The following is a 21,559-nucleotide window of genomic DNA, read 5'->3' on the forward strand; positions in this document are numbered from 1 at the left end:
CTCGAACGTGGGGTCGGCGAAGGAGGCCAGGCGATTCGGCGAAGGCAAGCGGGGCGGGAAGCTTCCATAGGAACTGAAGTTTTGTAGACTTAGGTGGCCTCTTTCTAGAATTACATCGAATCCTGGTCTTGTATACCTTTTACCCACCAACACTTGACGTCTCTGAGTCGTACGTTCGTTCTCATCCTCAGTCGCCTATCCTAGGAAGTGAAATCAAACCACTGCCCGAACGGCAAACCTGTGAACATCACCGCCGTCGCCGCTCTTTTCCCGACAACGCTCCCCTTCGGACATGATAGCGAGCTCAAATTTGTAGCTTCTTTGCCCGAGAGGATCGAGAGGGAGAGATTGAAGGGGGAAAGAGAGGGATATTGAGAGGTCGAGAGGTCGAGAGAGAGATCGCCATGGATAACGCATTCGTGCGCTCGCCGCAAGAGGTGCTGAAGCATTTCAACGTTACCGAACAAACGGGCTATGCACAAAGCGCTATCGAAGGCGTGAGGCAGAAGTACGGCAAGAATGGTGCGTTCAATGAAAGAATGAGACTCTTATAGAGGAAGATTTGCAGGAGCTAGGACATGCATGACTAACACGCTGTACACAGCCATCCCAGAAGACCCTCCCACGCCGTTGTGGGAGTTAATCCTCGAGCAGTTCAAGGACCAACTGGTCATCATCCTGCTCGGGTCGGCTGCTGTATCCTTCGTTCTCGCCTTGTTTGAGGAGGGAGAAGGCTGGACCGCATTCGTCGACCCCGCCGTCATCCTCACAATCCTGATCTTGAACGCAGTCGTCGGTGTGAGCCAAGAGAGCTCGGCTGAAAAGGCAATCGCTGCGTTACAAGAATACAGCGCCAACTCAGCCAAGGTCATTCGTGATGGCAAGATTCAAACCATCAAGGCAGAAGAGCTGGTACCGGGAGACGTCGTAGATGTGGCTGTGGGAAACCAGATCCCCGCCGACTGCAGGCTGCTCAGTATCAACAGCAATGCCTTCCGCGTGGACCAGAGTATCTTGACCGGAGAGAGCGAGAGCGTGGGCAAAGTCACCGAAGCCATCAGTGATGCGCAGGCGGTCAAGCAGGATCAGATCAACATGTTATTCTCCGGAACGACGGTGGTGACGGGACATGCGCATGCCATTGTGGTCCTGACTGGAACGAATACTGCCATTGGTGACATTCATGAGAGCATCGCCTCCCAAATCTCACAGCCTACCCCTCTAAAAGAGAAGCTCAATGAATTTGGCGATACTCTGGCAAAGGTGATCTCCGGCATCTGTATCTTGGTCTGGCTGATCAACATTCGACATTTCAACGATCCTTCCTTGGGCGGATCTTGGACTAAGGGAGCCATCTACTATCTCAAGATTGCCGTGTCGCTCGGTGTTGCCGCAATCCCTGAAGGTCTGGCTGTAGTCATTACTACTTGTCTCGCTCTGGGTACCAGGACCATGGCTCGGAAGAATGCGATTGTGCGCAGCTTGCCTTCAGTAGAAACTCTCGGCAGCTGCAGTGTGATTTGCTCGGACAAAACTGGCACGCTCACCACAAACATGATGAGCGTGAACAGGATTGTCTATATCAATGAGTCACAGTCTGGATTGGAGGAACTCGAGGTGGAAGGCACAAGCTTTGCACCAGACGGTGTTGTCAAGCGTGGCGAAAAGACCATTGATGCACCAGCTGCGACATCCAAGACCATTGCACAGCTGACTGAGGTCGCGGCGATTTGTAACGATGCGGAGCTGGCATATGACAGCAAGACAGGCAACTTCATGAACGTCGGTGAGCCTACCGAGGGAGCTCTGAGAACCCTTACAGAAAAGATAGGAACTCCCGACCAGGCACACAACTCTCAAAAGAGAAGTCTGCAGCCGGAGCAGAGGACCGACCACGCGAGCAAGTACTACGCCAGCCAAGCACAAAAGCTGCGGACATATGAATTCTCTCGCGATCGCAAGAGCATGTCTGTACTCGTGGGTGCCGGTAAGACGCAGCGACTGCTCGTCAAGGGAGCGCCAGAGTCTATCATCGAGCGCTGCACACACACTCTTGTGGGCGCTGATGGCAAGCAAGTGCCGCTCAGCTCCAAGCACGCGTCGTTGTTGCAAAAGGAGATTTTGGATCTCGCCAACAAAGGTTTGCGTGTCATTGGGTTCGCCAGCGTCAATAATATCACGAATCCTCTCACCAAGACTGCAAAGACTCCCAAGGAATACGCACAGCTCGAACAAGGCATGACCTTCCTAGGTCTCGTCGGTATGCTTGATCCACCTCGCCCTGAGGTGGCTGAGAGCATCGCCAAGTGTCGCTCAGCGGGGATCCGTGTCGTTGTCATCACTGGCGACAACCAGAATACCGCGGAGACCATTTGCAGACAGATTGGCGTGTTCGGCGCGCACGAGAACCTTATCGGCAAGAGCTTTACTGGACGTCAATTTGACGAGCTGAGCGAATCGGACAAGTTGAAAGCTGCGCGGAACGCGTCGCTCTTCTCCCGTGTCGAGCCTGGACACAAGTCGAAACTGGTCGACCTCCTTCAGTCCGACAATCAGGTGGTCGCCATGACGGGTGATGGAGTGAATGATGCACCTGCCTTGAAAAAGAGTGACATTGGTGTCGCCATGGGATCTGGCACCGATGTTGCCAAGCTCGCCGCCGACATGGTCCTGGCCGACGACAACTTCGCGACGATAGAGACGGCCGTGGAAGAAGGTCGCAGCATTTACAACAACACCCAACAGTTCATTCGATACCTCATCTCATCGAACATTGGTGAAGTGGTTTCCATCTTCTTGACAGCAGCACTCGGCATGCCGGAAGCACTCATTCCCGTTCAACTTCTGTGGGTGAACCTGGTGACAGATGGTCTTCCTGCGACAGCACTCAGCTTCAACCCGAAGGATCACGATGTGATGAAGCGACCACCACGCAAGAGAGATGAGCCACTGGTTTCTGGCTGGCTGTTCTTCCGCTACATGGTGATAGGAACTTATGTGGGCATCGCCACCGTGGGAGGTTACGCTTGGTGGTTTATGTTCTATGAAGGAGGCCCTCAAATCTCCTTTTACCAACTGGTGAGTATATCATCTTCATTGTCTTTCGGCTTTTTGAGCTTCTACTAACGCTTGCAATCACAGAGCCACTTCCACCGCTGCTCCACTGCCTTCCCTGAAATCGGCTGCACCATGTTCGCCGACTCCTCTGCCAAGACCGCCTCGACCATCTCCCTCTCGATTCTCGTCGTGATCGAAATGCTCAATGCCATGAACGCCCTCTCCTCATCCGAGTCGCTCATCACTCTCCCGGTGTGGAAGAACATGATCCTCATCTACGCCATCACGCTGTCCATGCTCTTGCACTTTGCACTCCTGTACACACCAATTTTGCAAGGCATCTTTGGAATTGTACCACTGGGTTGGGAGGAGTGGAAGATTGTTCTGGCATGGAGCGCACCGATTGTCGTCATTGATGAGGTGCTCAAGGGCCTAGAGAGAGCATTCTTCATGGAGACAGCCGATGCGCCGAACCGGTCGAACAAGAAGTTGGACTAGTTGGATTCGTCGCGGTTTTGGTTATTACAATTCCACTTGACTTGAACAATGTGGCTGATGGATATATTTGGTATTCACCACCCTACAGAGATATAGAGTAGAGTCTTAGAATTGGAAAGGAGAATAGAAAAACAAGTTCTTGCCTAGGTATGCATATTTCACGTATTTTGCGAAGTGTAGGAAGAAAGGACCTTTGTACAGCATTGTGTTACTTGTGATGGAACGTGTTTGGTGATTGAAAAAGTTGCTTTTTTGTCGTCTGTCGAATTATCCCGAGCTGCTCTCGTACTGTTGTTATTGTAACCAGAACCAAAACCCCCTCCCCCCATTCTGAAAAGCTACATCCCTTCGAAAACGGTAGGTAGTATGTAGAGATCCTCCAACGCCATAATATCGCAGGGGTATCTCTTTTTTTCTCTCTCTTGCAAAAGAAAAGAAAAAAGAGAATTTCTTTTAAAAAAGAAAAAAAAAAGGAAATCTACTCAACAGCACTTTCCTGTGCCACCTTGTTATTATAATCCTTTTTCAAACCCAATAATTCCCTTCCCTTGTTCACAATTCCTCCAAAACTGCCACTTCTGTTCCCACTCTTATTAGAGGTAGTATTAAGATTATCCCCCTCACCCGCCACCCCCGATTGCGTTCTCACCAAAGTCGTCATATTTCCCTGTCCTCCTCGTCCCCAATGATACGTGCCTTCCAGTTCTTTCCCATGCGCTTTGGGAGCTTCGACGTCTTGACGTAGACGCGCTTCTTCGGGCGCCGTGGAGTTGGCGTTGGCCATGTTTCCTGCTCCGCCCCGGCCGGTCGTGAAGGTCGAGGATTTGATTGTGGGGGTTTGGAGATCGCTGGATTGGAGTTGGGCGGTTGGGCGCGAGTTGATGTTGCCGGCGCCGCCGCGGCCGTAGGTTTTTGCTGAGGAGGAGGAGATTTCGGGGGCGGCCATTTTTCTTTTTTCTTTTTCTTGTTTTTGTTGTTGTTGTTGTTCTTTTTTCTTTCTTCTGGGGTTGTTGCTGGAGCTTTTGGAAATAAGAGGTAGTAGGGTTCAGATGCTGTTGCGAGGTTTCTTTCTTTTTTCTTTTCTCGGAAATGAGAGTTTTCTGCTGTTTGTGAGACGATGCAATTGTGAAGCTGAGTTGGAAGGTAGGCAGAAAATGTGAGAAAATCAAAGTGAGAAAAAGGAAGTGAGAAGGAACAGAGCAGATGCCTAGGCAAATTTCTTTGACGCCTCGTGATCCAAGCACGAATAAATTTGGGCTACTCCAGCAGGCGGGGTGTCAAGCCCAGTACGTAATGCCAATGGTGCCAATGCAGATCGATAGACATTGTCGCTGTCGTGGACAGGAGGACAGCATTGTCGTTGGTGTGTTTGGTGATATATAAAATGTGGTCGAGATGGCACAAGTCGAACTCAATCACATGTCAGCTCGATCAGAGGCAAGAAGTGAAGTGAAGTGAAAAGAGATAAGAGATAGGAGGTACCTCCTACCTGCTAGGGAGAGAGGCCAGTGGTTTCAGAGATAAGGAAGAAGTTCGGGTCATCTCATCCTCCGTTCCCGCCAACCGCTGGCGCTTGCTCTCATGCAGCCAGCCCAGCTTCGTCAGTCTGTTTGTACCTCCCACTCATCCGCTGAATGTGAGCCACACTTCCCAATATGCCTCGTCGTCCTCCACCACTCGCCTTTCGCGCACTCTCGCAACCATCGACAGCGACCCCCGTCCGCTCCACGATACCACCCATCATCCCGCCCACAGCATGCCTCCGCCTCGGCCTCACCCAGCACCGCGCACCACACACGAGCAGCCCCGCCCGACCTGAACGATTAGCAGCGACCGCCGCCTTTGCGCGCAATGCCTGGGCTGAGAGACGGACATCGCCTGCTTCCATCATCCACCATGCTGCCCGACGTGCCTTTTCCGCAACTTCTCCCACCGCGAGAGACCACCACTTCGATACCCTCAAAGTCGTCCAGCGCCTCCAACAGGAAGGCTTCACCGAAGAGCAAGCCCGCGCCATGATGCTCGTTCTCTCCGACGTCATCGAAGAAAGCATCCAGAATCTGACACGGACAATGGTCCTCCGAGAAGATCAGGAGAAAGCCACGTACACCCAGAAAGTCGACTTTGCTAAACTACGCTCCGAACTTCTGTCAGCGGACAGTTCCGAGTCGGCTCTGACGCGAGCCAGTCACGAGAGACTGTCCAACGAAGTCACCAAGTTGAATAACAGATTGAGGGACGAAGTCCAGAGAACGCAATCTTCCGTGAGGCTGGATCTGAATCTGGAAAAGGGGAGGATTCGAGAAGAGGCGAATAGTCAGGATCTGAAGATCAAGGAGACGGAGACCAGGATTGAGCAGGAGAGTGCTGCGTTGAGGGAAAGGCTGGAAGCGGTGAAATTCTCCACGCTGCAGTGGTTGATGGGTGTGTGCACTGGTACGGCGGCCATCATTCTGGGTGTGTGGCGGCTGTTGATGTAGGGAATTGCGCATACAAGTAAGTTCAGAGTGATTCAACTCGGGAATATGAGTTACCAGTGTAGCTTGTATTGCCAGAATCTGCTGCTTGCTTGACACCTGCTTCAAGCTACACCTTGCACTGTTCCGGGTCCTCCGGGACATGAGGCGTGCTCCGGCCACTCGTGTACGATACATGCATAGCAATCACTGCATTGCTCCTGCATTACCTCTCTGGAAAGTGTGGCCTCCGGGGGCTTTTATATTTGTTCGGGATCGACGAAGTCGCGAACAGCCAACTTCACTGCGTAGACCTCACATCAACCACGACGCATCATGGACTGCAAGTGCCACTTTCAAGTTGGGAGGTGCAAATTCAGATTCTGCACCACGACTTTGCAAGGCAACAAAGCTGGTGTGATGTTGTGCGATGACGTTGACTTATAACGTCTAGATGCTCACAATCTGTCGTTTTCCGACCAAGACCGGTACCACGAGCTGGCCACTATACATATGTGACCCCTCAGCAAATCCGACATGACTAAAGTAGCGACTTGCGCGCCTGGATTGGACAACGTGTCCGCCGGCGGCCTTCGGCCTCGCAGTAGTAGTTGTAGTGTTTTGGGCATGTCGTATGCGGGAAGACTTCAGAAATGGAATCATCGGTCCTACTTAGCCTCATGAATGAGTGATCGCTCCCTAGAGCATCGCGCAAAGGGGCAACAGGATTCCCCTTGAATCCAAAAGAGACATGTTCAAGTGCAAACCAACAATAGCAACTTCCTTGTCATACGGCTCGTGGCGGACCAGATATAGCAGCTGCATACAGCTTCGAGTATGTCCGTAACATACCAGGCGACTATTGGATCATATGCAATCAAAGATGCATTTACAATTCAGCTTGGGTTTACATACCCCGGCGCGGCGGTAGAGGACTACATCCTAATACAGCGTGACTGACGACTGCGGCGATACTTCCTGGTCGAAGCCGAGCCTAGTCACATATACAAGGTCACTGCCTCTCGTTCATAGGTTGCCACAACCACGATCACAGTTGTGATTGATGCCCATTTGCTCTCTTGTTTATCGATCCTCACGAGCTTCAGTGTCAGCCACATGCCGGCAGGAAGGACCAGTCTGGTTTGAAGGACCAGGCAGAGCGGCAGAAGACTACGATCTTTACTAAAATGTGCCGTTCACATCCTTCACTTGGTCCGAGCCAAGGCTGATTGTCAGGGCAGATGCCCGTGCAATGACGCCTCAAGGGACACTTAGCTACCCACGTGGCCCAAGAACTGTTGGTCATCCATGTGCAGCACGCTGTGAAGACTCTGCATGTGCCAAATTCTGTGCTTGAGCGCGGCCAATACAGTCTTGCATGGCTTGTCTGGTAGAGCTAAGTGTGGCCGAGGACATAAGCAAAGACCAAGAGCAGAAGAACGTCCGACGGCGGCTACGACGAGCTGGAATATGCCAAGAGGCCAAGACTGCGAGCGCTGGAGGCAGCGGCAGGGCTATGGGCAGACCCCATTTCTGTATAGTTGCAGACCTCATTCTGAGTCATCGGATTATTACCGTGGCCTTGGGCCTTACGATATGTACTCGCTCAATAAGGTAGGCTTCCGCTTACCTTGGTCCTTCTTAACTTTCATATTGCACCCCGAAGGATACCCCTATCGATCCTTAGGCCCCCTTGGGGCTTTGGTGGGGGGGCAATCTAATCGGTATCCCCGAGGTATTCGGTGTCCCCGAGGTATTAAGCATTTATTAGGAAGAGAACTCCTAGGAGGTAGGTAAGGAAGACGGCGAAGGACACGCGATGTTTTTAGGGGGTAGGGTTACAGCGGAACTGCGGAAGGCCCAAGGTCACGGTAATGGGGTCTGCAAGTAGACAGAAATGGGGTCTGCCCATAGCCCCGCCGTGGAGGCATAGATTCTGGGGCCCTGGGGGAAGTGAAGTCAGTTTATCGTGACCTGCGAAACGAACACGTTCTGCACGTTGAAATATGATTCGCTGAAAAGGCTCGACGCCACCGGCAGACTTTGGTAGCCTGCCTAGCCCCGAAAATTCGCCCAGGCCTTGGCACGAACCCTAAGCACTTTGTTCAACGGTAACGAACGGGCTAGCAATAAAGGAATCTCGCACACGATCTCGCACACGATCTTGCAAGTGTCGCTCTAGCAGCGGTGGTGCGCAACCGGCAGTCTTGTCGGTCAAGATTAAGACATAGTAGCACTCAGCATAAGAGGTGTCAAGCAACGGTCTAAGAGGGAAAAGACGCGAAAAAGAGTGATTGAAGCGTTCGTTCACCATCGATATGTGTATAGCAGCACAAAGGCGAACAACGCCGAGGATCCTACACAGCCGCAGATGGGGATAAGGTTCACCGTTTATCGTTGGGAGTGTGTGAGGGTTGTGGGCTGGATCATGCAGTCGTCGGCGCTATAACATGCCTAGAACAATTACCGTGAGCTCTTACACAATGCTCGCTAGATCTCACCCAGTGGGACTGGCGTCGCCAGAGGAAGGATGGTCTGTGGGTGGCATTCACTCACTATATATGACCTTGGGTAAAGCCCTTCGCTGCGGTTCGACTTCTCAGCAGCATCCACAAGCACAACTTGCACCGACACTTCACACAGTCTCCGGTAGACATTACTTCATACCGATACAATGGCTGTTCTGAGCGAATACACCTATATTTTCGTCATCGGCACCTTCTTCGCCCTGCTCGATGCCTACAATAACGGTGCCAACGATGTCGCCAGTGAGTACCCACTCAACTCAGAAGCTTTCTCATACTCGAAGGTTCTTTACTGACATACTCCTCCTCAGACGCATGGGCTACATCCGTCTCCTCGAGATCCATCTCCTACCGATGGGCAATGGTTCTGGCCACAATCTTTGAGATCACCGGCGCCGTTACTGTAGGAGCTCGTACCGCCGATACCATCAAGAACGGCATCATTCCACCTTCCTCTTTCCGAGGCGACGCCAGTGTCCAAATGCTTGCCTTCACATGCGCGCTCGCAGGTGCTTCCATCTGGGTGATGTGGTGCACACGACACTCTGCCCACGTCTCCTCCACGTACTCGCTCATCTCATCCGTTGCTGGCGTGGGTGTTGCCACTGCCGGTGCAGCCAATGTGCAATGGGGATGGAACGACGGTCGCGGACTCGGGGCCATCTTCGCGGGCTTGGGCATGGCTCCCGCCATCGCCGCGGGATTCGGTGCGGTCATCTTCATGTTGATCAAGGTCGTGGTCCACATGCGCAAAAACCCGATCCCATGGTCGGTCTACACTGCTCCATTCTTCTTCCTGATTGCGGGAACGGTCTGCACGCTCTCGATCGTGTACAAGGGCTCGCCAAACCTCAAGCTCAATGCGAAACCACCGCACTTCATTGCCGGCGTCACCGTGGGAGCTGGTGGTGGTCTGGCCGTTTTGTCTGCCATCTTCTTCGTTCCCTTCTTGTACATGCGTGTCATCCGCCGCGACGCCTCTGTCAAGTGGTACCACGTCATCCAAGGTCCTCTTCTTCTCAAGCGCACTCCAGTCGAGGGTGCCGCACTCGCTCTGGTGCCCAACTACGCTGTGGACCAGCACGACGATGAGGTAGACGACCACCAGTCCAGCGAGAGCACCGTCGTCGATCAATTTGCCGTCCCCTATGAGAAGGGAACCACCTCCCCCCAAGTCCAGTCCCTCTCCGAGGCCGAATCCCAAAAAGCCGCCATCGACTACAAGCAGGCACAGATTGACGCTCGCGAGAAGTTGCACAAGAAAATCCGAGCGAAAACAGGTCCTCTCGGCTGGGCGATGCGTTACCTCCACGAGAACAAGCAAGGACCGGGCGAAATCTACGAAACGAAAAACATGATCATCGCTCTCAAGCGCATTCCCGCCATGCTCGTCGTCGGATGTCTCTACGGTGCCAGCTACGACATTCATGCCGCCCAGAGTGGTATCGCTGGTACTCCCGAAGGAATCCGCATGGCTCGTGTCTACGCGCACGCTCCCCGCTACCCCAACGAAGTCGAACACGCGTACTCGTTTGTGCAAGTTTTGACTGCGTGCACCGCCTCATTCGCTCACGGCGCCAACGATGTTGGAAATGCTGTTGCTCCCTGGGCAGTCATTTACTCTGCTTGGTCAACGGGAGATGCAGCAGCTTCTAAGCTTAGGTGATTTTGTTGCCCATGACTTTCATGATGTTGCTGTGGAAGAATGGAGGTTAGTAAATGGGGGTTTGGGAAGAAATGGGGGGGGGGGGGGAAAGGACTTACTATCCATATGTGACGAAACCGAAAACGATGGTGAGAGCCAAAACGGCGATTTGCCAAAGTGGAACAGGACCACTCTCCGTCTCGTGGCTGTTCCATGGAAATGGGCGCCGCCATCACCGTGCTCGTCTTTTCGCAGTTCAAACTCCCCGTCTCAACTTCCATGTGCATCACCGGTGCCACCGTCGGTGTCGGGCTCTGCAATGGAACTTATAAGGCGGTCAATTGGCAACGAGTCGGCTTGCTTGTCATTTCGTGGATTGCGACGATTCCGATTGCTGGGTTGATTGGTGGAGTTTTGATGGGGGTCTTGTTGAATACTCCTCATTTTGGAAATTAAGAGAGGGATGATGATGATGGTGGTGAGGATGAGGGATTGTTGGGGGGAGGGGGGTTGAGGGATGGGGAGGATGTATGATGCCCGATTTGTGATGTGTGATGTGTGATACCCTGGCGGTGACGACTTTGTTATTGTGTGCTTGTTGAAAAGATGGTCAGCATTCGCTAGAGAGTAAAAAGAATCTTTCGGCTAGATTGGATTCGGGTATATATACTGTGTACTGTGAACCAAAATCTGTTGTTGTTGTCATCCAAAAAGACACTGTCGTTCAATTTCACGCCACCATCATGGTGGCGCACTCTTCTCGCTCGTCTCGTGATTCAACATGGTCCACACTTTATCCAGCAAATCATTCACAGTAAATGGTTTGGGAAGCACGAAATCCACTCCCGCTTGTTCGGCATGTTCACGCTGCTCCAGACGGACGTTGGCAGTCGTTAAGATGACGGGAATATGTCTCGTCAGCTGTCCTGTGGCTTCCAGTTCGCGAATTTTTCTGCAGCAGTCGAGTCCGTTCATTACTGGCATTTCCCAGTCGAGGATAATGGCTTCGACTTGGATTCTATCATTTGTAGCGAGTGAAGAGTCTCGCCAGCAATTCGATCGCTGGAGCAGATCTAGGCACTCTTGTCCATGATTTGCGATGGTGACTGTGCACTTGGCGGATCGGAGTTGCTTAGCGAGGACGCGTTGGTTGATCAAGTTCTGTCCGTCGAATCAGCGGCTGCAAAATGAGTTGTGGTAATTTATGTTACTCACGTCTTCGACTAAGAACAGATCAAACCCTCGCATTTGCTGTCTCATGTCACTCGCTCGTTTTGCCAGCAATACATCAGCCGTGCTAGTCACCTCATCTGACCGCGAGTATCCTTGATCTCGACTCAGACCTAGCCGACCAGATGTGGCAGGCCCATTAGATACGGCTGATGCTATGCCCTCCACGAGACGTGATTCAATGTAGAAGCCAAACGAGGTTCCCACGCCTAACCGTGAACCCACACAGATCCGGCCTCCTTGCTTTCCAGCGAGCTGCCGACACACGTATAGGCCAATTCCGCTACCGCCGTACTGTATGTGTGTGCGAGCCGTTGCTTGGCTAAAGCGCTTGAACAGTCTCGACATCTCCTCGTCTGTCATGCCTGGTCCAGAATCCGTGACGACAAAGTACAGATACAATCGTTCTTCGTCGTTGTGCAAGTCGGGCAGGGCGTCGTTGGAGGGGTCTTCACCTTCATCCTCGATCGAGTTCATCGGAAAAGCTGTATCGAAGATCGGCGGGTGTGCAAGACTGGCGCCATATGTTACGGTGATCTTGCGGACATGCTGATTGACCACAAACTTTGTGGCGTTGCTCAGTAAGTTGATGAGTATTTGTGCCAGTCTTGAAGTGTCTACGAGCATAGGCTGCTGGGTGAGGTGCTCGTTTGATGAGTCTCCGATGATACTGATAGATATGTCATTCACGAGACATTCTGCAGAGAACATTCGAACCACATCGGCGATGACCTTTGATGGCTTTGCCGGGATAGGGGTGATAGAGAGCATCTCGGACTCTAGCCGCGATAGTATGAGTACCTAATATAGCCCCGTCAGCGCAGCTCGGTCGCTATAGGTGAATTCACTTGCATCGTCAATGACCTGCCCATATGAGTCAGCGCAGCTCGCACACGAAAGCTTAAACACCTCACTCGTTTTTGATGTGCTGCGCAAGCTAGAATGGTAGCTGCCGCTTCTACATTGTCCTCGATAATGGACCGGTAGTCGTCTACAGACCTTGCACAGTCATCCTTGAGGCATCCAGCTATGCCGTCGGCTAGCTGAGTCATCGCTGTGAGCGGGTTCCGCATTTCGTGGGACTGGTAAGAATCAATCAGTGTATTCTTTGACCCACTAATCTGTAAAGGCTTGCCGTTGTGTCTATAAACTCCTATACGTGTGTAAGCAGATGGTATTGCCTCGAGCACAAGTCAGCATACCTCTTGTTGACGCTTAGCCTGCATAGCTTGTGCGGCAGAGCGAGTCTGAACGAGCTCAGACCACTTCTGGTGGGATATGTCACTAAGAAAGCCCATGGTCAGTATGACTCGGCCATCCTCATCGTGAAGTGGGAGTCCCAGCGTAAGCATCCACGCCGATGCTTCCTCGTCTGTGCCAGGCGGCCGCCATTTGCGACTCAAACGTAATTCGTGCACCTCACGCTCCACACCCTCATATTGTAAGGATTTGAGGGACGCGGCCACCTTGACCCTTTCCTCTGGAGGAAAGGCATTGTAAAATTCTGACATTTGAGGTTTCGTGCGATCGTGGCCAGTGATGTCGTAGAATTGATCCTGCGTTCTTGATCAGCCCAAGGGATGAGGCTATCTCTGGCATTGCGGCGAAGAAAGAGACTTACGTTCGCCCATTCAATAGTTTGATCCATAGAGATCTGTACAAGGCCAATGGGTGCGTGCTTCGCCATCAATTTCAGTCTTCTCTCCGAATCCGTGGCCCTCAACTCCAGAGCTCGCTCGCGGAGCTGGGCTTGCTCTGTAGAAACAGATGACATCCACGTTGCCTCCATGGTGCGGGTCAGATCGGCGACGCTTTCACGCTGGTCAACGTCGTAAGGTCTGCGAGGATTCAGGCCCTGTACATAGAAGCCAAGCGAATCTCCTGCACTGCTTCTCAATTCCTGTATACTGATGTTACGAGCAGGCTCGTTGAATCCGCACCACTCGACTCCATTCAACAGAGCTGCGACATCAGATAGGGATCCATCAGATTCACGGAGCACGACAGGTGTTCCCAATGCCTTCGCCTGCCTGAAATACGGTACCAGGCCGGCATTGCTCGTCCTGAGCTGGGCTGTTTCGGGGGCCAACTGATGGCCGGATGGAACTCCAATACTCCCACAAAGGTGCAGGTCATGGTCGGTCAGGCAATCGGCGTCATCATAGGTATACAGCAATGCCATACAGACATCGTTCGGGTTACCACGAAGTGCTTCCATTATCTTGGCTAAAGTCTCACTCACAGAATGCAGTGTCAGTGCTGCAATCTGATCCATGACTAATCGTTGGCGCTCGTGTAGTATATGCTGAGTAGATTCAACGCACGTGTTGTAAGTGCCCTGGATCTCCCCATTGGGACCAGGAATGGGTATGAATTGATTGATCCAAAAGGTCTCTTCCAAGAAGCCGTTTCGGGACACGAACAAGCTCGAATGAGGAAGTTGCATACTGTGCCTAGTATTGACACTCGCCTCGAAGACTGGGCGAACGGCATCAGCTATCTCGGGGAATCCTTCGTAGAAGGACATGCCCATGAAAGCGGGATGCATTGCGCCTAAAAGGAGGCTGAACTCCTGGTTGTATATGGCAATGCGGTCCTCGACTCCCCAGTACACACAGGCAGGTCTACTGTCGGCGAACAACATGCTCACATAGCAGCGAAGAGCCGGGTCCCAGTCAGAAATTGGCCCCAGACTGGTCTTGGCATAATCGGTATTTCGAAAGAGGTTACAGTGGTCAGTGTGAGGGAGCGAGTCAGTCCAAGAGCCGCCAGTGAGAAAGGGGTATTGGTGCTGGAACTGGTCCTGGAACTGGTCCTGGAACCGGTACTGGTACTCATGATGATGATGACGATGATGTTGATGACGATGGCGATACTGCTCTGACTCTTGCTCCGCTTCCTGCTCCGAGGGCTCTTCGGTGTCATGCTGCAATTTCATGATCATCGTGAGTACGCATTGTTGTGAGGAGTAAACAGGAGGAGTAAACAGCGGTCCGTAGCAGAGGGGGACAACACGAAATCGGCTCGAAGGAAGGGTAGAAGGGGCCTCAGGTATACCTCAGGCATGGATCTGATTGACACGCCAAGACTCGGAACGGGAGTGTCCGCTTTCGCGTCCTGGAACGCGTGAGAACGCGTCTTCCACAACCAGTAACCACAACCACAACCACAACCACATGCCCACCTCACTTCCGTCACCTCATCACCAACCATCATGTCCGCCACCAACCTGCAGATCCAAGGCCGTCAGGCTTACAAGCGTGGCGACTTCGACAAAGCCCTTGAATGCTTCAATCGTGCTCTGGACCGGCAGCAGACTGTGCAACTGTACGATCAACGCGCTGCAACCTATGAGAAGCTAGCCGACTTCAAGAAAGCCCTGCAGGATGCCAAAGCTGCCATCAGGTCTGGTGATGTTGATCCGACGGGCTATCTGCGAGCAGGCAAGATTCTCCTCAAGATGGAAAAGTCAAAGGCTGCACTGGATGTCTACGCATATGGCCTGAGGCACGTCAAGCATGTAGGCCAGGGATTCGAGCAGCTCCAAAAGTGCCACGACGACCTGCTGGCGGAACTGGCGCCTACAAACAGTGTAGATCCTCTGACTGTGCTCCCAATCGAGCTGGCAACCTCTATTCTCGAGTACTGCACTTTCAAACAGCGTGTTGCCATGTGCAGAGTGAGTAGAGGCTGGCAACGCTTCATACGGTCATCGCCGAACCTGTGGAAACATCTGGATCTCGGTGCCGCGCGATCAAAAGTCAAGGCCAGCTTCGTCAGCGTGGCCATAAACACTGCCAAAGACAAATTGACAGCTGCAACGCTAAGCAAGTTATTCGATTTTGACAAGGTGCTTACTGCGCTTTTACGGCACTGCCCACTGGAGTCTTTGACATTGGCACAGACTGGCTTGCAAGGGCACAATCTGGTGTCAGCGCTACAAAAAACGAAGGAGAAGCTGAGGCTGAAGGAGTTGAAAATCCTGGAAGGCACTGAAGTGAGCCAGACCACACTACGAGAAGCTGCCACTGCTTGTCAGGGTACTCTCGAAGTCTTGCACTGCTGGTGGCTGAAGAGCATATCTTTCGGCACCAAGTGGAATGACTTAGCCTTCCCTAAGCTGAGAGTACTCAATCTTACAGCAGACCGTTTTGGCGGCATTTCCTTGTATTTAAAGCAGCTCCTGGCCCGCTCGCCAGAGTTAACCTCTCTCGTGCTAATCAACACAGACTTTGCACCACGCGACACTGAACTCGTCCGTGGGTTGGATTTTCGAGACACGAGATTGGAGCATGTAAGCCTGAAACTACGGCTATCACGTGCAGGAGAACTAAGGCTGCCCGGGAGCGTGGAATCGCTCCGTCTCGAAGATGGCGATCCTCCGGGAGGCTTCCAGACCAGTTTCTTACTCGACAATAGTGAAGAAACCAAGCTTCAGTTGCACAATCTTCCAAATTTACGGGATTTGCATCTCGACTTACCCCAGATACCGTTCGATCACATCCTTGCACAACTCCAACCAATTCCCTTGAACGACCATGCTGCTCACGATGCCCCGCCGCTCTCGAAACTTCGGACGCTTCATGTGCATATGAATGCAATCGGAGAAGTTCCGACATTGGTTATGCCCTTGAGATTGAAAGAGCTACATTCTCTGGCTTTGCATGGTATGTGGGACCTGACGGACGAGGTAATCCTTCGCATTGTCAAGGAATTGCCCACGCTCCGGTCGCTCGATGTGAGCGGATCTCGAATCACAGGAGCGGGAGTTGGAGATTTACTCAGAATGAACCAATTGACTGAATTAAGACTCAACGAGTGTCACGATATCAGCCATCGGGATGCCATTGACCAGGCACGAAAGAGGGGTGTCAGGGTTGAGTACAGGCTTCATGATGGCTGGAGATGCAAGAAGCTGGGGTACCATTAAGAAAGAGGACTGAGTACTGCAAGGCCGTCTGAGGCTAGATGAAAAGGATGGGTCTCAATTTGATAACCCGTTGTTGTGTCCGCAGTTGGTCATGGGGCCGACGTCTGAGAAGTAATGTGAGGATGCGGCGGATGTATCGATGGATGTCATTAATCAATTCCAACATCAACAAGCTGAGGACTTCTTGGTGTTACTTCTCACTCTTCCCCCTCCTCTCCTTGGCCGCTTTCGAACTCTTGCTCTTCTGCTTCTGCCTCGTGAGGCTCCTTTCCGCTTTACTCTCATACCTGAACTTCTTCTTCTTCGGCTTCTCCGCTCCATCCTTCAACCAAGGTCTTTTCTTCCTCTTCGCCGCTAGTTCTGCTGCTTTTTCTTCTTCGATCTTTGCGTAATGTGCCTTTTCCGCGGCCTTCTTCGCCGCTACTTCCTCCTCGTCCTCAGACTCATCCATAGCTTCGACGGTGACTGTGGTATATTTGTCCTCGTCTACGTACTCTGCATCGTCGGGTAGTGGTTCTCCTTCTCCCGTTATTGAAGAAGAGTTGTTTTTATCGTCATCGAAGCCGCCAAACTCGTCGCTGGCGTCGCTGTCCACTTCATCGGGATCTTTTCCTATGGCCAGTGCCTTTTGTTCTCTGAGGACTTTGTTGACTTCTGCGACGTGTGTTTCGAGGTCGGCTTTTCTTTGATCCCGTAGCTATCCCCATATCAGTATCTTCCGTTTCCATACATAGGTATTGAGAGGTTTCTATTACCTCTTTTCTCTCCCGAATCTTCTCCTCTTTCGCCTCTTTAATGGCCTGCTCTCGCGCCTGCTCTCTCCTGGCAGCTTTCCTCTTACTGAAGCCGGTGAGGTATTCTTGGCGCGCATCGATGCTGAAGGTCAACTCTTCCACTGGCTTTTGGCGGCGGATCACGTCGATCTTGCGACGCTTTGCTGGAGGTCCCATTTTGTCTAGCCGATGTTGTTGTAGAACTCCACTGTATTTTTTCTCGAAGTCGACGTCTGGAAAATGCGCGTTGCTCGCTTGTGAAGATCGGCGCTGGAAGTCAGATGTGCCGACGTCGTCACCTCCAAACACGTCCCAGTGCACACAGCTACCTAGGAGACCTCACACGCTCCGATTTACCATCCAATCCAACAACAATGCTGCTTCGAAGCTCGATATTCCTCGCGGCGACGGCCAGCTCGGCGTATGCTCTGCGCGATGCCAGTCCCTTTCTGCTGCTGAGCACGGAATAGTAAGTATGACAAGACGACAACGACGACGAGGATGACAGGAGACGGCAACTGATCGAACACTCCACACAGCCTCGATCAGACATCTCTCCGAAGCGAGCAACTATCCACCTCCACACACATCGAAGGCGGACTCGAGCCTACCCTGTCGCTATGCGGATCGAGCGTATACGTATTCGTGGAGCAGCCGGGCGTTCATGGCGCAGATTTACAATCCGACACAATGCCCAAACTGTCGCGAAGGGTGGCGAAAGACCAATACAGAAGTGTCGTACAGATTCCTGAAGTCGTGGGCCAGGTCGACGCGGAAAGAGTCGCTGCGGCAGTCAGCAGACAATGTGGCGCACAGAGATTGAGTCTCGAGGAGTGTGAGTTCGCACCCAAAAGGGGAGGCAGACAGTGGCAGGAATCTCTACGATCATGGTACTGATATCGCAAACACAGTCACATCGTCCACCTCGAAGCCCACGCCAGCAGTCATCGGACCTCTGGTCCAGACAGCTCCTCGAGGCGCCCATCGATTGAGGGCAGAAAGCCTAAAGCAATTAGATAGCGACCTCGACGCACACCTGCATAGCATTCTCTCCAACCACACCGCGCACACAATTATATTCATTGGCGTGCCAGCTTCAGGCGAGTCGTCCAATCTGGACTACGAGAGTGAAAACACGCCTCCAGGACACAACAGCATGCACACCGATCTGAAGAGAGATGTGGACCACGGCTTCAAGAGGGCGGAGCAGAGCAACAGCACGAACCCTCAAGAGAAGCTGGCCCTGTTTGAAAAGTATCAATTCTTGTCGCCGGGTGAGTTTCTCAAATGTTGCAGATATGGCTGTCTGTTCCAGTACTAACATACAAATTTCAGGCATATTTATGGGTCTGGTCACAGTTCTGCTTCTCTTGTCGATTCTCTATGTTGGTGTGAGCGCCATTGCAGGTCTGGAAGTCTCGTACATGTCTTTCAGCAAAGAGATGGGTCCCAATGCGCAGAAGAAGCAACAATAATAACGTGATTTGCCGGCCATTACAGATAAGGCTGCTTGGCGAGTCGTGAGAGAAAGAGAGAGAGACTGTACGATCGTATGTATACTGAGATACCTTGATGGACTCTTGTTTGAAAACCCCGTGTCCACTTTTTCTCGATTGAGACCAGATTTCTTTTTTGATCTTGATTATTCATCTCGAATTACGCCACACTAAGGAGGTACATGTACTTTTGATATCATAGTCACCAGCGAAGTTCTATAGAGTGTTCCTTCTCCATATCTCCTTCTCAAACCCCTCTCCCAAAACGGCAGAGATGCTTTCGAGTGTGTGGCGCTCACTCAGCCACAGATATGATAAAGAGGTCGAAATATCGTGAAATCGATCTTGTTTGAGGACAGCAATTAAGCGATGTCGATGTCTTCGATGTGGTGTCGACCTCGAAAAAAAAGGATGCGTTTCCTTGGATCATCATGATAATGTCCACACTGGAGAGAGACAGCACCCGAATCGAGCTTATGTTAGCATTCATTCATATGCGTGCAGAAGAATTAGGTAGGAATTGAATGAGTAGGAAAAAAAAATTAGACTTACTTCTCAATCCTTCGATTCGCATCTTTCGGTCTGATCCTATGTTGAACTGGTATCGTGGAAAGTATGTTAGTGGATAGAAGGAGAGGAAGAGGAAGAAGAAGAAGAGACCTCCTTTCCCGTATCCTGCTCAACACGAGAAAGAAAGAATACGAAGAAACAAAAGGGAAAAACTTACATCAATGGCCCTCCTGCCCAAAGCCCTCACCTGCACCCCTCTCTCCCACCTCGAATTCCAAATCTCCTTTTCACCAAACGTCAACCGTAAGCCTCCCCCTCCATTTCCTCCACCTCGCAGCATCGTACCATTCCCCTTCCTCTCATTCCTATTCCCATTCTCGTTGTCCCAACTCCTCTCAATCAACCCTCCCGGCTTCACCAGATCCTTGACAAGAAAAGCCGAACTCGGGATACGATAGGCGAATTCCCGTGCATCTTGGCTGAAGGAGACGAGGATGTCGTAGATTTTTCCGTCGCTGTGGAGGAGGTTGGTGGGGCGAGTGTGGAGGGTGAGGGTTGTGGGGCGTTGGATTCCGATCTATTTGGTGGTAAAATAATGAGATGGGGGTGAGTGAGTGGAAAGAGGTCGGGGGGTCGAGGGGTTGAGGGTTGAGTGAATGAATAGGAGGGTAAGGATGTAATACATACATGCCACAAGCTTACATCTCTCGCCTGTTTCGAAAGATCGGAAAACAAATCACGACCGTTCCAGTCGAGTCTGTGGTCTGGTGCATGGTGGTGGGTAAGATCTTCGATGGTGTTGATAATGGCTTGGAGGGAGATGTTGAGGGGCCACCAGATTTTCCACTCCTGGTCGACATTGGTCGATGTAATAGTGATAGGGACGAGTGTTCGAGGGCCATCTCGAGGCGCCATATCGTCCTTTCTCTCTTATTAGGACTTGATGTTGTTAAGTCGATGTAGTAGTAGAAACGTGGAGTAATGTTAAGTTCGCCTGCCCTGCCACGACGTTGCAAAGATGTTGAATCTGCAAGTTGTGGAAAGATGTGGTGGCTTTTAAGGTGCCAGAAAGGTCATTCGTCTTGCGGAGCTCGGTTTGGTTCTAGTGAGGCATCTTGGAGGGGAAGTAGATATGAAGCTTCTACTCAGGTTTCTTTGATTACCTCCTTTCATTGCACCCTCTTGACTTCCAAATCACCAGCACCATCTTGCAGCTTCACGAATTCATTTGCATTTTTGCTCCACTTGGTACTCTCATACGGTGCCGTGAAGATGCTGATTCGAGCCACCGGCGCATCAGACCCATCGTCTTCGATGTGATACCAGGTCCATCGTCCAAAGGACCAATTGAGAATATATCGCGCTCTACCAGATGCGCCTCCATTCACATCCTTCCCATCAGCGTTCTTCGGCGATGAAGCACTGTACACAACTCCCTTGATGCGGTAAACTTCATCCTTTGGCGCAGCTTTCAGCAGTGTCTCCAATTTCGGCAGATCCACAACAGCATCGCCACTACTCGCGTTCAAGGTCACACTCAAGCACTCCACCTCACTAGTATGCTTCTCCCCATCCCCATGATCGTGACCATGAGCATGACTGTGACCACCATCATGCACATCCAACCAATTCCTCGCCAACTTCTGATCAAAACCAAACAACAAATCCTTCTCCACCCATCCCTTATCACTCTTCACCTGCGGCGTATCGACATCCAAATCCCCCAATTTATCCAAAAACAAATCATACGCCCTCTCTCCCAGCGCCTCCCACTTGTTAATGACTATCAAATCTGTCTGCTTGGCCTGTAATTTCGCCGTAAAAGATTTACTAGCATACCCGGCCCAATTCTCCGCATCAATTACTGAAACAATGCCATCTAATTCATACCTCCCCGTCGCCTCGCTCAACCGTTTGATCTCCAACACCAATTTCAAGGGTTCGGCCGAGCCCGAAGTTTCGATGATGATTCGATCTGGATGGGATTGAGAATCTAATTCTTCCAAGGCCGTGCCAATTTGACCGACATTGACGCAGCAGATGCAGTCTCCGAGCAGTTCTTGTGTGGCGGCCATTTCTGCGGATTGAGCGAGTTGGGAGTCGATGGCCACATCGCCGATTTCGTTCTTGATAAGGGCGAGTTTGTAGCCTGGGTTGTGTTGACGGAGTTGGGGGATGAGGTTGAGAATGAGAGTGGTTTTCCCGCAGCCGGTAAAGCCTGTGAGAATTGTGATTGGGATGCGGGATGCCATTGTTGTTTCTGGTTTTAGAATGTATGTTGAGGTGGAGGATATGTACCGTACTCGGGTTGTAGCAATCGGTATTCTTGGCATCGTAGTAGTCTACAGACAGGGATGGCCCGATCCGGCTTGGCGACGTCCCCGTCCATAGACCTTCTCGAAAGAGTCTCCGTGACCTGATGAACTTCGCCAACGCTTC

At 51.7% G+C, this 21,559-nt stretch overlaps 11 protein-coding genes across 11 annotated transcripts; 5 read left to right on the forward strand and 6 right to left on the reverse strand.

Annotated features, from left to right (window-relative positions):
- Positions 1-159: 159 nt before the first annotated feature.
- SEPMUDRAFT_151030 (calcium ATPase) lies at positions 160-3,698 on the forward strand. The gene is made up of 3 exons (XM_016906550.1): positions 160-522; positions 605-3,078; positions 3,142-3,698. Exons 1-3 carry the CDS (start codon positions 405-407, stop codon positions 3,553-3,555), a joined length of 3,006 nt encoding a protein of 1,001 aa, XP_016758061.1. The 5' UTR covers positions 160-404; the 3' UTR covers positions 3,556-3,698.
- Positions 3,699-3,805: 107 nt separating this feature from the next.
- On the reverse strand, positions 3,806-4,530 carry SEPMUDRAFT_151031 (uncharacterized protein). The gene has a single exon (XM_016906551.1). It carries the CDS (start codon positions 4,499-4,501, stop codon positions 4,034-4,036), a length of 468 nt encoding a protein of 155 aa, XP_016758062.1. The 5' UTR covers positions 4,502-4,530; the 3' UTR covers positions 3,806-4,033.
- Positions 4,531-5,207: 677 nt separating this feature from the next.
- On the forward strand, positions 5,208-6,775 carry SEPMUDRAFT_151032 (DUF1640-domain-containing protein; the record flags this gene model as incomplete). The annotated part of the gene is made up of 1 exon (XM_016906552.1): positions 5,208-6,775. The coding sequence occupies one exon, from the start codon at positions 5,211-5,213 to the stop codon at positions 6,033-6,035; it is 825 nt and encodes a 274-aa protein (XP_016758063.1). The 3' UTR covers positions 6,036-6,775.
- Positions 6,776-7,625: 850 nt separating this feature from the next.
- On the reverse strand, positions 7,626-8,382 carry SEPMUDRAFT_151033 (uncharacterized protein). Its single transcript, XM_016906553.1, has one exon. The coding sequence runs from the start codon at positions 8,323-8,325 to the stop codon at positions 8,104-8,106; it is 222 nt and encodes a 73-aa protein (XP_016758064.1). The 5' UTR covers positions 8,326-8,382; the 3' UTR covers positions 7,626-8,103.
- Positions 8,383-8,626: 244 nt separating this feature from the next.
- On the reverse strand, positions 8,627-14,355 carry SEPMUDRAFT_151034 (uncharacterized protein; the record flags this gene model as incomplete). Its single annotated transcript, XM_016906554.1, has 9 exons — positions 8,627-8,779; positions 8,848-10,285; positions 10,355-11,342; positions 11,397-12,212; positions 12,264-12,275; positions 12,326-12,493; positions 12,547-12,564; positions 12,614-12,967; positions 13,033-14,355. The coding sequence occupies 7 exons, from the start codon at positions 14,353-14,355 to the stop codon at positions 10,923-10,925; spliced, it is 3,111 nt and encodes a 1,036-aa protein (XP_016758065.1). The 3' UTR covers positions 8,627-8,779; positions 8,848-10,285; positions 10,355-10,922.
- On the forward strand, positions 8,686-10,637 carry SEPMUDRAFT_143721 (phosphate transporter; the record flags this gene model as incomplete). Its single annotated transcript, XM_016903053.1, has 4 exons — positions 8,686-8,779; positions 8,848-10,198; positions 10,248-10,251; positions 10,368-10,637. 4 exons carry the CDS (start codon positions 8,686-8,688, stop codon positions 10,635-10,637), a joined length of 1,719 nt encoding a protein of 572 aa, XP_016758066.1.
- A 270-nt stretch (positions 14,356-14,625) lies between the features above and the next one.
- SEPMUDRAFT_15270 (uncharacterized protein) lies at positions 14,626-15,258 on the forward strand (the record flags this gene model as incomplete). Its single annotated transcript, XM_016907480.1, has 1 exon — positions 14,626-15,258. A coding segment is annotated over one exon (633 nt), but the record flags the coding sequence as incomplete, so codon positions are not given.
- Positions 15,259-16,489: 1,231 nt separating this feature from the next.
- Positions 16,490-17,296, reverse strand: SEPMUDRAFT_151036 (uncharacterized protein). The gene is made up of 2 exons (XM_016906555.1): positions 17,097-17,296; positions 16,490-17,038 (listed from the first exon to the last, which is right to left on the reverse strand). Exons 1-2 carry the CDS (start codon positions 17,289-17,291, stop codon positions 16,532-16,534), a joined length of 702 nt encoding a protein of 233 aa, XP_016758068.1. The 5' UTR covers positions 17,292-17,296; the 3' UTR covers positions 16,490-16,531.
- Positions 17,297-17,465: 169 nt separating this feature from the next.
- SEPMUDRAFT_151037 (BIG1-domain-containing protein) lies at positions 17,466-18,816 on the forward strand. The gene is made up of 4 exons (XM_016906556.1): positions 17,466-17,583; positions 17,654-17,949; positions 18,026-18,388; positions 18,450-18,816. The coding sequence occupies exons 1-4, from the start codon at positions 17,489-17,491 to the stop codon at positions 18,587-18,589; spliced, it is 894 nt and encodes a 297-aa protein (XP_016758069.1). The 5' UTR covers positions 17,466-17,488; the 3' UTR covers positions 18,590-18,816.
- Positions 18,817-19,039: 223 nt separating this feature from the next.
- Positions 19,040-20,035, reverse strand: SEPMUDRAFT_119683 (uncharacterized protein; the record flags this gene model as incomplete). Its single annotated transcript, XM_016901534.1, has 4 exons — positions 19,040-19,056; positions 19,163-19,208; positions 19,338-19,697; positions 19,823-20,035. 4 exons carry the CDS (start codon positions 20,033-20,035, stop codon positions 19,040-19,042), a joined length of 636 nt encoding a protein of 211 aa, XP_016758070.1.
- On the reverse strand, positions 19,685-21,372 carry SEPMUDRAFT_70924 (cobW-domain-containing protein; the record flags this gene model as incomplete). The annotated part of the gene is made up of 2 exons (XM_016909921.1): positions 19,685-19,697; positions 19,808-21,372. The coding sequence occupies one exon, from the start codon at positions 21,370-21,372 to the stop codon at positions 20,290-20,292; it is 1,083 nt and encodes a 360-aa protein (XP_016758071.1). The 3' UTR covers positions 19,685-19,697; positions 19,808-20,289.
- Between the last annotated feature and the right edge of the window lie 187 nt (positions 21,373-21,559).

Source organism: Sphaerulina musiva (assembly GCF_000320565.1).
Source record: "Sphaerulina musiva SO2202 unplaced genomic scaffold SEPMUscaffold_9, whole genome shotgun sequence".
In the NCBI taxonomy this organism is placed as follows: Eukaryota; Fungi; Ascomycota; class Dothideomycetes; order Mycosphaerellales; family Mycosphaerellaceae; genus Sphaerulina; species Sphaerulina musiva.